The sequence below is a fragment of the Alosa sapidissima genome, chromosome 16, assembly GCF_018492685.1.
Source record: "Alosa sapidissima isolate fAloSap1 chromosome 16, fAloSap1.pri, whole genome shotgun sequence".
Lineage (NCBI taxonomy): Eukaryota > Metazoa > Chordata > Actinopteri > Clupeiformes > Clupeidae > Alosa > Alosa sapidissima.
Window position 1 is genome coordinate 20,619,108 of NC_055972.1, and position 13,683 is coordinate 20,632,790.

Genomic DNA, 13,683 nt, shown 5'->3' on the forward strand with positions numbered 1-13,683 from the left:
GCACAAGCAGTGTGTAGCATGCCTAAAGCACAAGACCTCCTCCTCTTTCCCCCCTCTCCTTTTACAGATTGCTGTACCATCGTCTTAACATTTTCTTCACATGCAAAAATGCAGGGACATGTAACGGAGTGCAGACTAACAGCCATAAAATAACATTGTCATAAAATTACACAGAATGTGACACATTAGCTTTTTTTTATGGAATATGGTATCCTTCCCAACCTCTTAACATATACACATGGAATGACATAAATATTTATTTAAATCAATATAGTAAATAGTCATCAACACCAAAGGATGTGGTGTAAAGTGTTTAATTCTTCTTGGAATTGATACAGAAATAGAAAAAATATAGAGTAAAGTGACAGTAATAACAAAGTAAAGTGACAGTGGTAACGCTTATGTACAGAGTAGCTCCCATGACATGATCTGTGCACGTAACTGCGATTATTTCTAGGAGCCTACACCGAGTGCGTAACTGCAACATTTTGTTCACGCCGCGTAAAAACTCTGAAAGTATGCGCTTCACGTAACGCTTCATACTCACGGTGTAGCCCCCCTGTTAGTCACACAAAAAAAAACACCTAAATAAAATAACAGTATAAATAGTACTAGGGGTCTCCTTTAAAGGTTTATATAGGTTTTTGAGAAGCGTTATACTTTACAACTTTAATTCTATTTAATTCTGCTATACACATGTGTGTTTTGTTCATTAAAGACACTGTAAGCGATTCCAATATAACACTTTTGTATCTCCTCACGATCTACTGTTCATTCTGTGGGTACACTGTAAAGAAATCAACAAATATCAACAAAAATGAGATCATCCAGAATTGCTTATAGGATCTTTAAATTCACTTCAATTTACAACTTTAGTCTCACATTAAGACTAAGACCAGCTGACAATGGAGACAGGTACTGATTTTTGCATCAGTGACATAATTCCCTCATAGATCAACATTAGGACCAGCCAAAGGGGATACATTCATTGCCTTTCTTTACAAACAAAGATAGAGGATAATTGGGGGTATTAGGGTTTAGAAAGCAATATCCTGAATCCCTAATTACATGTTATTGCTTTTGTATTTCTGGTATTCATCAGATGCTACTGTGCTCAGGACCTTTCCTTTATTATTAATTTGCCTGTCAGAGTCAGGCAAAACAGTACAAACATCCTTTACAGAATTCGTTAAAAAATCTAACACTGCAGTTTCAGTTCTACAACACAAAACAGGTCTCCAGACACCAGTTCTCAATTCAGCCAAATTCTGACATAGTTCTAAGGTCTTTGAGAGATGCAACCAAATGATTCCCATACCGAGACGACACTAAGTCCTCTGTATATGACATACATCCTTCCACATATGTTCAATCCTCATGACACTACAGGAGCTTTACCATACTGATCCACTGTCCAAGCTAACAGGCTCCATGGCACCTGGGTCCAAGGACTGAATTGTCCTATGCATCCCTTCTTCCTCATGTTCCTTCAAAACTAGAGTGCCTGTGTCAGAGCAAACAATTATCAATTTACAAACACTTATATCTTTGACACTTTTTGAAAATATTGATTTTTGTTTATGAAAAAAAAAAGTTGATTTATGTTTATGAAAACATCAACTTGGTAGATGCCACTGGTTAACTTAACACATTGGGCTTAGATAATGATCAAACTGCAATATACTGTATAAGTGTTGTATATTGCTTTAGAGATATTACATTGTAATTTCACTAGTAACAAAAGATGATGTTATTATTTTACACTACTCACCTCAAAGCGACTATAGACTCTTCTTTCCTTTCTCTTGCTCTCCATAGCAGTTATTAACCTATCACGTTCCTTTTCGCTCAGGTGAGTGTTCCAGGATTGCAATTTGCTGGTTACATTTTGGTTGCTTTTATCTTTAGGTGCCTTCACTTCATCTTCTTTAGCGTCATCTGTGGCTGGAAGGTTCTGCTTGGCTGCTCGGCTTTGGCTATTGGCGGATATCTGCTCCAGAAGAACTTTTGTGTCATCTCTGAGGTTACTGCAAGACAGTACATTGGCAGTCGATGACTGGTAACGACTGGGATGACCTTTGGTTGGTTCTGCAGAGGGAGACTTTTGTTCTTTTGAGTCCTCTGCACTTAGTGAGGCGACAGCATCTTTGGTGTCTTGAGATATGGTGGTGCCAAGCTCATCAGTAGGGGACACCTCAGACAGATTGACCGCATCTGCTGAGGGATGATCGCCAACCACCACTTTTTCTTCTATTTTAAGCAGCCTCTCAGTAACAGCATCATAAGTGCTCGAGGTTGTGTTGGAAGATTCTTCTGTAGGCAATGCTGGTTCTACTATAGTAAGTTCTGAATTAGAACTATCTCCTAAGATGCTCACGACTGGATATGAGGTGTTCTCCTCTGCATGAGGAGGATCAGTAGATTTGGGTGTTTCTAGGCCTGGACTTGCTGTTAAATCAGATACTGTTGCTGTAGGTTTGGCAAGGGGGTCTGTGGTTGCCATCAGCGAAAAGTTACTGTCAGTTTGGCCAGGATCTGAAAGTGGACTTGACTCCAATGTTTTGACATCACTGGGTGAAGTTAAGTTTGTTGAGGGAACTTCAGCCATTGGACTGTTTAAAGGGGAAGACACAAGATGTGAATTTGAATGAGATTTTGTGGGACTATCCACTGTGCTAACTGTTGGACTCATTGGTACTGACTTTAGGGATGGGCTGTCCACAGAAGGCAACTGAGAACTGGACTCTGTTAGGAGTACTGCTTCTTTTGAGCTGATAGAGATTACCTTGGGTGATGAGCAATCCTCAGTGTGGGTTATACTTGGAATAGGACTTCCTACTACAGGAATTGTTTTTGTTGGCGAATCATGTGAAGATGAAGTTCCTTCTGACAGAGCTGGGCTTGTCTCTGATATTTTGGTCTCAGGGGATGATCTGTTTTGTGTTGGAACAACATTTGTCATTGGATTAGTGTGTGTTGTGGTGGAAACTGGACATAAACTAGAGTCAGTTGTAGTGCAACTATCGACAGTACTAGTGGCTGGACTTGCTGATGCATCAATGACTGAAAGGCCTTCCTCAGTTTTAACAGACACTAAAGCAGAACTTTTCTCCGTTATTTTGATATCAGAGTGTGATTTTGGCTCTGATGCAGGAACCATTTTTGGTGGAGTAGATTTTAGTGGGGGCGAAATCTGGGACTGGCTATTTTGTTTTTTTAGTTTTGATTTGTTTTGTTTTTGTTTTGTTTTTGATGATCCACAAGTGCTCAAAGTTGGGCTTGCTTGAGTTATCCCAGGTATGCTATCCCCAGCTTGTGGCGATTTGGACTCTGCTGGGGAAACCACAGCTGTTGAACAGGGTTTGGTTGGAGAAGAAACTGAAGCCAGACTGCAGTCAGTTTTTGTAAGAGGATCAACAGTGCTAATGTCTGGAGTTGTTAATGGTGTCTGGGAGGGTGGCCTATCCTCAGTTTTGTCTGGAGCATAACTTTCTTTCACAGGTGTGTGGAGATGTGAGTCCCCTTTTGGAGACTGTGTAGGGGAGGAGACTGGAGATAAGTGGTGCTCTGTTGAATCATGTTCAGTTACTGACCTAGATTTGGCTGGAGATGTTGACAATTTTGTTTTTTGTTTTGTTTTTAATTCATGACTTGCCAAACTGCATTTCTCTAATTCCGATCTGGTGTCTGTATAAGAGACTCTTTGAGGTGAGCTAGTTTTGATGGAAGAAGATGGAGATGGAGGCAAAATGTTTTCTGCAGTAGGAGATACAACAGTTAATTTAGACTCCTTTTGATTCACTGGGAATATTTCAGTTGGGGTCGGAGTACAAGGTGAGCTAGGAGCTGTTGCAAAGCATTCTGTCCCTGAACCCATTTCTATTGAGCAGACAGAGGAAGTGTCTGAGTCTACTGTTTTGTTATTTGGGTTTAAACAAATCTCTTCTTGAGTGTCCTCAACTTTTGAAATGGATTTGACTGGGTGTGAGGTAGAGCTGTGTGTAGTCTTACCAGCATTTATTGGAAAACTAACTGAACTAGAGTCAACTGGAACCTGCTTAGTAGATACATCTGAGTCTGAGATTTGCTTTTTTGATGCCTGGTCTTCACAATACATTGTTACGTCTTTGGGAATATCTTCTAAGGCTGAACTTGAATCAGCAGAACTAGTTGAGGGGGTGCATGGGAGTTTTGCAGCTGCTTTAACATGCAACTTCATCCGTTCCATTTTCTCACTGTCTGTGGCAGTTTGGGCAAACTCAGATCCGGAGGGGTTACATTGCCCAGAGTTGTCTGTCAAATTCTTTATTTCATGGCTGTCTGGAGCACTTTGAGGTTTAAGTGTTTTAGTATCGTCATCTAGCACTTGTGGTGCCACAGTTTCAGCAAGTAATGGCTTTGAGAGTGGGTCTGTGGTGGTCTGTTCTGGTACTGAGACGTTTCCTTTAGTTGCAGAGGTGTCCTCAGTCTCGTCAGACTTTTGAGAATTATGTCCTGTGGCGCTCTCAGCAGACATTGCAGCCATCCGACCACCTTTGCGTTTAGCAGCCAATTCTCTGAAGAATTGCAATCTGCTATCTGGGTTAGACAAGTCCAACATGGCTGTGGTTCTCTGCAATACTTTAGACTGAAATTCAACTGGGTTAGGTTTGTCTCCCATTGTAAACGAGGCCTGTCTTTTAAACAAGGTTTCAGATGTTCTGTCACTCTTTCCTTGTGAATCCTGGGATAGGTCTGATAATCTGTCATCTGTTTTAATTTGCCCGCTAGGATCATTCTCCCACTGAGACCGGTGCTGCTCTAAGGGTGAGTTGAAGAGAAGTGAGTTCCTTAACTTGGAAGCCCTTTGAAGACTGGGTTTCGGTCGCTTCTGGACAAGCCCTTCCTTTGTTTCACCAGATTCTATTTTTCCCACACTTGCAACCTCTGCAGCTTTTTCAGATGCGGTCGTTCTCAGGGAATCTGTGGTTTCAACTGATGTTGTTTTCCCTGACGCTGACTCTCCAGAAATGACAGGCAGAACAGGTTTGCCACTTATAATGGCTAAAGGCATGACAGAGAGCTCTCTTTTGCCAGATTCATTTGATGAATCAAGTGACTTTTTCTGTAAAAGAAGAGAGGATTTATGATAGGGAACAGGATAAGCAAGAATTATTTATGAACTAGAAATAATGGAAACTGTATCAACATGTTTGTTTCATTATTGAAAGATGCACAGTGGTACATGTGAAGGTGTTTGATAGTGATTCAATGCAAAGGATTACAATAATTTTGAAAAGGTGTTTGATAGTAATGTAATGCAAAACATATTACCTTGAGGTTTGAATCAGGAGGTATTTTCATGGCATTTGGAGATTCTGACTGCTGTGCTGAACTGGACGAGCTAGGCTGATGAGATGGCACACACTTAGCTGCAGCGGGCTCTTGTAACCTCTTCTGTTCAATCTTCTCAGCATCTGTGGCCATTTGTGGCAGTGTGCCATGAGTCTGGCCTGGTGGGACATCTTCGGTGGGACTCAAACTTTCTACTAACTTTGTATCTGAATCTGACACATGTACTGTTATAATGGGAACCTTGTCTTTGGTTTCTTTGGAGGATTGAGATTCCATTTTTGCAGGCTTATCTGTCATGTGTGAAACCTCTACATTTTGCTTCTGCTCTGCAACACTGGGGCCTCCCTCAGAGGCAATACTCAATATTTTATCTGACTCTTGGTCAGATGGTTTCTGCTTTGCTTTGCGTTGGGCAGCTAACTGTTTGAAAAACTGCAGCCTAGTGTCAGGGTCATTCATATCCATAATGAATGATGATGTTCGCTGCAGATCACTAGAGGGGAGCTCAACTGGCTTTGGTTCCTCTCCCATAGCTATAGTGGATTGTTTTTTCAAAGGGTTCTTCTCTAAACCTTTCTCTACAACCTTAGCACTTTCCTCTTTTTGCTCTGTTGATTTTGCCTTTTCCAAAAGAGACCTATGCTGATCCACGTTTGAACTGAAGAGCAAAGAGTTTCTCAGTCTCGATGTCCTTTGAAGAGTTGGGTTTGGTCTCCTACGGAATGGTTCATCCTTTGTTCCATCCATTTCCGCTAGTAGCTTGTCTTCCCCATCATCAACCTTTTCACTCTCTGTGGTGCATGATGATTCCAAACGATTTTTCATACTTTCCTGCTGAAAAGATTTCTTGCAGCGTGAAGAAAGGACAGCTGACGGCATCTTAGGCAATTCTCTATTGCCTACTCTAGGGGCTAATGGGTCCAGATCACACAGCCGTTCTTGTGAAGAGAAAGGGGAATTGTCTCCTATGTCTGACCATTGAGGTGGCAGTGTGTCCTCTGAAGCGGTGTCATCATAAGCACTAAGATATGAATGGATTCTCCAGTCTCGCATGCCCTTCTTCGCAGCGGCATCTCGGGGCTTGCGTTCAGGAGCAGGCTCTATGACGAATCCTTTCTGTTCATGAGGGCTAAGTTGTGTAGGAGAGGTCTGACAGGCATATGGCTGACCCAAACACTGTCTCCTTTGGCCTGACATACTGTAAGGACCCTCTGGCACCACAAAGTTCTCAAATCCTTGCTCCGCCTCCCCCGTGGGATTAGACTGTAAAAACTTAAGCACGTGGTCATAGCTGTCCACTTGATCCATTGAGGGTTGGCCTCCTGGCTCTGAATACTGGTCTGAGTGTTGATATCCCTGGGGCCTAAATTTGTCAGAGGGGTCATAAACGGGCTCTCGGCCGGTCCTCTCGTAGTGATACTGGTCCCTGTGTGAATGGGTGCTCTGCGTCTCCATAGCATCCATGTTCTGTTTGTTCTTGTGCATCAGGTACTGCTGATAGTAGCCACCAGGGGTCCCTTCCCCATAGCTCGACCTTCTAAACATGTTACTGTCAAAAGCACCAGGCCTGTCCATCCGGTATTGCTGAGAGGGGTGCATGTTAGCCTGAGGTTGTAACAACATTTGGGCAGATTCCCCCCTCCTTAGAGGAAACATTTTAGGATCCATATCCATGCAGCCTTCATACGGGTGTCCAGCCATTTCTGCATTGTACATGCCCTGTTTCCTGGGATACACCTTGTGTGTTTTTTGCAGCTCTGGCATAGAACTATATTTCTGTATGGGGACAACAGCACTCTCAACTACAAGTGGCTCAGACTGTGCATATAAAATGCGGAATTCTTCATCAAATGTGACCACAAGCTGGCCCAGGAATAGATGGGCTAAACAACGGTGGAGTTTCTCAAATGACCACATAAAGCTGAAACAAAGAACAAGGAAAATGTATCAATGAAATGTTCCATTAATCAAAAATATCATTATAATAGTACAACTACTTTCAGAAAACCTGCATTCTGGGGCATCTTTCAGTAACTGGAATGTGTACCTTTGCATAACTGTCAAGTCAATAACTGGAATGTGTTTGTGTTGTCTGTATGCTGCTGAGACCTTGAATTTACCCTGGGGATCAATAAAGTATCTATCTATCTATCTATCTATCTATCTAAGTCAACAATCAGCCCTAAGCACTAAGCCTGCTGGGCATGGGGAAAATGTGTTTATCCCAATGATCTTACTTCTTGTCATTTCTGATTACATTATGTTGTAAGGCTACTTCTGGATGTGTTGTAGCTTAGTTATAATAATCACCAATGCAATCAGCAATTAGTAAGCATAAAAGTGGCACACAGAAGAGAAAAGAAAAACGATAACAGGAGGAGACTAAATCCAAATGAATGAAACTGAATAGTTTTTTTTTTAAAACACCTCAAATGTTGCTGCTGGCGTTGATGCTAGCAATGCTGACGTTAAGTCCTCCCTAAGGAGTAGGCTAGCATGGGACAAGAACAATTGAGTGGATTGGCTATACTCTCCATAGAGAACAGCAGAGCCAGGCAGTTGGGGTTCAACGATAGGCCTATATCATCAATGACTTTGCTGAACAGAAGGCCCGTAGAGTGAACTTCTAATGGGTGAGTTACGGGCTGCTTTTTTATGGAGTAGGCATATGTGAGGTGCACTTTCTGTGACCTTTTTGTGGAAGGCTATCTGACCGCTGCGCCACACTGTTAGGCTAAATTAAGCAATTGTGTGGTTATTGTGTATAGGCGCCACCGCGTATGAGTTGCTGGGTTTCCTTGATGGCTATTTAATTGTTCTATGGCTATATGTTATCCGCGTTTCGGTTTCGGAAGTTGGGAGAATTCTGTTTAACAGGTGGTAGCGATTGATTAGTCAGGTAGCCACTGTCCATGGCTCTTTCTGATCATTTTGGTGAATCTCCACCACACACGTGCAATTTTGTGTGCGTGTGTTTGTGTCGCGGGGGGTGGGGTTGGTGTTGGAGGGGGGGGGGGGGGGGGGGGGGCACATGAAAATGCTTGCACCGGGGCCCAGCATAGCTACGCTACGCCACTGCACTATATCCTAAAATATATATATATGTATATATATATTTTTGGAAAATATCTGAGGGACTGCTACTTGGATGTGGTGTTGTACTATGGTGGTGCTGATTGTACGTAGTGTTTTGAAACAACGGGCCCTGTTTTCAAAATTGTGCTTAGCTTAAGCAATTGAAAAAAATTACTTCATCCTAACCTAATTCCAATGACAAATGAGAAAAAAAAATAGTATTTGTTCTTAGAGGATGAAAATGCAAATACAAAATTAACTTATTAGAGAATACAACTTTCCATGGCAAATATCCAGTCATTTACAAACTCTGTGCACTGGTGTTACCAAACCAGTTTAAATGTCACATTGCTTGCAGCAAAATCCTCAGACAAAAGATAATCCCATCAGATAATGTCTGACATACTTTCCCACAGTGACCTGTCCTGGCAGCTTGCCTATTTATTTATTTTAAACAAATAGAAAACAAATCACATTTAAAATGTGACAGAGAGCACTTACCTATAGTTACCACCTAAAACAGCCCTGCTGTCAATTAACAAGAAACGGTTCATCATCTGTCCTTTGAAAGATTTCCCTGTACGGCAGTAGTAGTTCTGTCCAGCCACAGTTCTAACACGCATACACTGCAAAAAAATAAATATATATATACATATTTATCATTGTGGAGAACCAAATGCTAACAATATAAGTCACAGCTTTGTCAGTGCCATTACTCATCCACTAATACTCGTCCAATACAGTCATGTGATCTTTTAGAAACAGAAGTCTGACGAGAAATACTCCTTCCTGCCATTTTTCAGCACTGTTTTTTGCACTGTAGGTGGCAGCAATGCACCCTAAACATAGCCTGAATGCCAGCCGAGCTGAAAATACAACTGTGTTAGACAGAGGACAGATGAAGGTTGCTAGTGAGTAAAATATTAGCTTTCAGTATGGTACGATGTCTTTGTAAATGATGTTTAATTAACAACAAACGTAACAACAACGCTGTTGCTAGAAGGTAGACATTTAGATTTCGCCATTGCATTTGTTATTGACAGTGAAAAACAACCAGAAAACAATGTTAAGGGAATTGAGGAGAAGGAGGATGGTTTGGGTGTTCTTCCTACAGGATTTACCCCCTGAATCGGTTGAAACACTAGTGTAGTCTAGTCTAGTCTAGTCTAGTCTCATCACTCACTTTGATTTGATCCAGATTAACCCTGCAGTTGGCCACCATGGTTGTAAAGTAATGGGCATTTTGCTGATCAAGCAAAATGTAAACAGCCACATTGCGCTTAGTTGCCTCCAAGAGATCCGCAAAGATATCAACATCTGTGAAAATGTCCATAGCCACGGCAATAACCTGCAAAAAAGACCCCCCCCCCCATACACACACACACACACACACACACACATACACACAGACAGCCATCATTCAGAATTAGAGATCATGATATTGAATAAATAAGTTCACAATGATTTTGCATTACCACATGCAGAATTAGAATTAGAATTAGAGGGAGTTAAGAATCAAAGAACCATGTAATTGCATGCCAAATAGTAATTCTCTCTTAGCTGTAAGCTACCTTCAAATCTAATAAACGTAAAAGATGATAAATCAGTCAATTATTAAATTATTCATTGTAAAAAGATCAATGGCAAAAGCCTACTGTCAGTTAAAGCCTACTGGATAAAACCACACACACATGAGAAATTAACTCTAATGTTGTCAGCAATTATAGGCTACATTAAAAAAAAAAGATCAGTATAATTATGTTCACTGAAAATTGAACTCATGACACAGACTACTACTGTATGTCATAGTGTGCTTATGAACCAGTGAAACAACTGGAACACTAAATAACCACCAAAGATTCTAGAGCGGAGCTCTGTTCTAGAATCTTTGATAAGCACTATACCAGAGAGGGTTCAAGCGGAGCTAGTAATCAAGGATCTTTGACTATACATCTGTAAGGCTGTACAATCTGTAATGTTCCAAAACAAAAGCAATGCTGAATTCATGTGTAAACACAGACCAGATTACAGCAGGTTTCTGGGTTAGTAGGCCTACTAAGATCAAAGGGAGACTATTGAAACTGAGAGCCTAAAATGGTTGATTCTGAGTTTCTAACATCTACCTCACTAACAAGCAATAATAACAACTCTATTACTCTTGAAAGATGATATGGGTAATCTTTACGAAATATGAGGACCAACAAGAGACAAACTGATGAGAGGGTGTAAATATAAAAAGGAGGAACCCACAAGCTGGGCGTCTTTGATGAGCCTGCGAGCCTGGGTCTTGATGCTGGGCATGGCGGGGTCTGGTGGGTTCACAAATGTGATGATCTCTGTTGGCCCCACAAAGTGGAGCTGCTCGGGCCAGCCCAGGTCCAGGCTGGGAGCATCCAAATCCGAATGTGTAGGCCAGTACGTATCAGAGGACCCTTCTGCCTCCTCGTTACCCTGACACACAGCACCAGGTTTATCCACGTGACGAGGGCACTGTACAGTACTTTGAATGTGCTCAATTTCGGGCCCGGAGAGAAAATCCACAACATTCGCTGACTTTAAGAACTCATAGTAGCCTTCCAGGTCATGTTCCACAAGGGAATCAATAGCCAGACGGTATTCCTCACGATAATGAGGGAGCAGATAGTTTGGGTCCAGGGGGTTATCCCCAGCAGATGAGCACTGGGACCTGCGAGCCATGATCCCACCTGGGCAAAGGTAGAACAAGAGAATAAGGTTTTTGTGCAACAGGCCTAAAATGACTGGACTATACTGAGATGACAGTTGTTGGTAGGCCTACATTAAACTAATGTTTAATTTAAACTGAAAGAGCAAGCATTATCTCGAACACAAAAACATTAATGGCTAGTTTTAAACTTAAATGTGGCTGAACTACGCAGGAAAAAATCAATGTCTGTTGCTTTCGTAAACTACTTCGCTCTTCCCATAGGACATGCGACAGGTTCCCTACGCCCTTTATCATTCGCAGAAATAGCTGCATGACTCGGGGCAAAACGGTTCTGTCGGATGGAATTTGCCAAGCATTTCCATTCTCAAATCCATGTTAGCCTACAGGGTGTGGCGACGTCAACACTTGCAAAAGTATGAAAATTCAGATAAGTAGCCTAGGCCTATTTTTCAACATTGTTTGAAATAATGCGTTCTTCGTTTCTTGTGGCAACAACACTGCTCACAAAGATTCTAAGCACTGAAGTCATTTAACAAATCATCAGAAGTTAAGGAAAAAGTTAGAGCCATTGAGAGACTTACCAGCAGTTGAGATGTCTGTATTTCTCTCGTACCTCACTAGGTAGCCTACTGTAGGCTAGGCTATGCTTAGTTTCTGTGTGCTGACAACATGGTAGGCCTACCCTATACCAGGCTGGGATTATACACGAACGAAGTTTTGTCAATGCCAAGCAAAACCAGTTTCTAGTCAAGTATGCTAAAGTTACTTCGCCGGCCGTGAATGAGGAGTAGCCTAACATGAAAAAAGCTACAGCGCTGTCTTCTACGTTGCCCCGCCCCGTCCTGCAAACCAATAATACTGTATCCAATCACGGAAACAACCAGTTCTTGTCTGTTCATTGATCTGACCTACCTCCATGGATCTGACAGAGAAGCACTCACCTCAAATAAACAATGTAGCCTATGCCCTTTGTTGAAATCACATGGTGCATAGATAGGCCATGGTGCATTTAATACACAGACTAGCCTACAAAGCCCTACTAAACTACAAAATCAGAATAAGCGAGTAGGTCTCTAGGCATCCTGTTTGCCACCATCTGGTAGGCATATCTATGTGAACTGTAGCCTAGTCGACATCGTCATTTATGCATTTTCCAATTTTTTGGAGGCGTCTCGGCGTAGGACAGAGCAAATTGTAATTTAGCAGGCGCACACTACTCTTACAAACTGCATTTAGCCTATACTGTTTTTTTTTTTTTTTCGAAGTAGGCTCCATTGCAGTAGACTACAATAATATTTGGCCAAAATATTGCATATCTGCAGTAAAGCACAGTATGTAGGCTACTATGCAATGCCATTTTTCATGTCCAAAATATTGCATTTCCTGCATAAAACTGCAAACAATTCCTCCAGAACTGCAGTTGTGACACTTGATACAAGGCCTATAGCCTACTAGAAACAATAGTAAGAAATATGCTACTCATAATAATAGCCTAATAATAATAATGATAATAATAACAGCTCCAAAAACCTGGGCAAAATAAGAATTTTGTTGTTCAATTATTGAATGGGATTGACTTAAGGTTTTCATAGGAAGAATTGGAATTTCACCCTCTCTAGACGTTACCATGGTGACCAGCACGCGTTGAGGAAGTGAGATGAAGAAATACAAAAACAAAAACAAGTAGGCGAAATTGTTACTTCAAAAGTTAGTTTGTGTGTTGCGGAGTGTTGGCGGCGAGTCTTGGCACGTTAGGATAGATGCTACTGGTTTTGAAATAGTCCAACAAGAGAAAATGAACTCCCGCAATGCAAAACAACCTGCTGGGAAAGCTGCAGTGAAAGCATCAAGCAAGTCCTCCGGTAAACCAGGTAGGGTCATTTAAGGTTATATAGGTCCGCAGGGAAACATCAAAAGCAGATTAGACGTGCTTAGAAAATGTTTGCAATACCTGATAACATCAATGAGTTTTTTAATAGGCCATTGCCTACATTCATTTTGTTGTGTTAGCCTAATTGTTTATTGTAGGCCAAGGCCTAGTGTTTATTGTGTTTTAGCTTATGCTTCTCTCTCTCTCTCTCTCTCTCTGTGTGTGTGTGTGTGTGTGTGTGTAGGCCTAGGATTTGGTGCCTCCCAACAGAAAAAAACATCAACCTCCATCCACCCTAAGGGCAAGCAAGTCAAGTCAAATCCATCAGCACAATCAAAAAGTAGGGCTATAGACAAGTGCTATTTCAAGAAAAAGTCCTTGTTTATGGCTCTAGAGGCATTTCTTAGTAAAAGTTGGGAACAGGACTTTTTATCATAATTAACATGTGCTGAATCCAACTAGCCCTGTTCCCAAGTAGTTTTTGATCATCTAATTAGCATTAACAAAATGGCTGCCAAAATGGCGCTTTTGGGCACTTTCTTTGGACGGACATCATTATACCATGTAAATAAATTAATATTGTTCACATCTGTGCATCTCAGAAATCTCCCGTGGGCAATAAATAAAAAGTAAAGGCTATGAAAAATATAAAAATGCAAAAAAAAAACCCCTCTATTATTATGCTAATTAGCCTTTTTTTTTTTTTTGTATGCTTGTA

General features: G+C 41.4%; 2 protein-coding genes across 6 annotated transcripts in view; one reads left to right on the forward strand and one right to left on the reverse strand.

The window, feature by feature from the left end:
* LOC121685665 (IQ motif and ankyrin repeat domain-containing protein 1-like) overlaps positions 1 to 13,683 on the forward strand; it is a 32,229-nt gene that overhangs the window by 1,961 nt on the left and 16,585 nt on the right. For 2 of the 4 annotated variants that reach the window (XM_042066314.1, XM_042066316.1), the window contains exons 1-2: positions 12,723 to 12,966; positions 13,210 to 13,305. In XM_042066314.1, the coding sequence (XP_041922248.1) occupies positions 12,891 to 12,966; positions 13,210 to 13,305 (172 nt within the window). In that variant the 5' untranslated portion in view covers positions 12,723 to 12,890. Of the gene's footprint in view, positions 1 to 12,722; positions 12,967 to 13,209; positions 13,306 to 13,683 lie in introns of those variants that run through there. The other 2 variants (XM_042066315.1, XM_042066317.1) reach the window with 2 other exon arrangements.
* LOC121685662 (protein FAM83H-like) lies at positions 275 to 11,925 on the reverse strand. Of its 2 annotated transcripts, XM_042066295.1 has the most exons (8): positions 11,677 to 11,925; positions 10,660 to 11,114; positions 9,593 to 9,757; positions 8,911 to 9,035; positions 5,314 to 7,255; positions 2,717 to 5,104; positions 1,772 to 2,515; positions 275 to 1,504 (listed from the first exon to the last, which is right to left on the reverse strand). In XM_042066295.1, exons 2-8 carry the CDS (start codon positions 11,104 to 11,106, stop codon positions 1,496 to 1,498), a joined length of 5,820 nt encoding a protein of 1,939 aa, XP_041922229.1. In that variant the 5' UTR covers positions 11,107 to 11,114; positions 11,677 to 11,925; the 3' UTR covers positions 275 to 1,495. The 2 variants fall into 2 exon arrangements, with proteins under 2 accessions (XP_041922229.1, XP_041922228.1); XM_042066294.1 differs by having other exon boundaries at positions 1,772 to 5,104.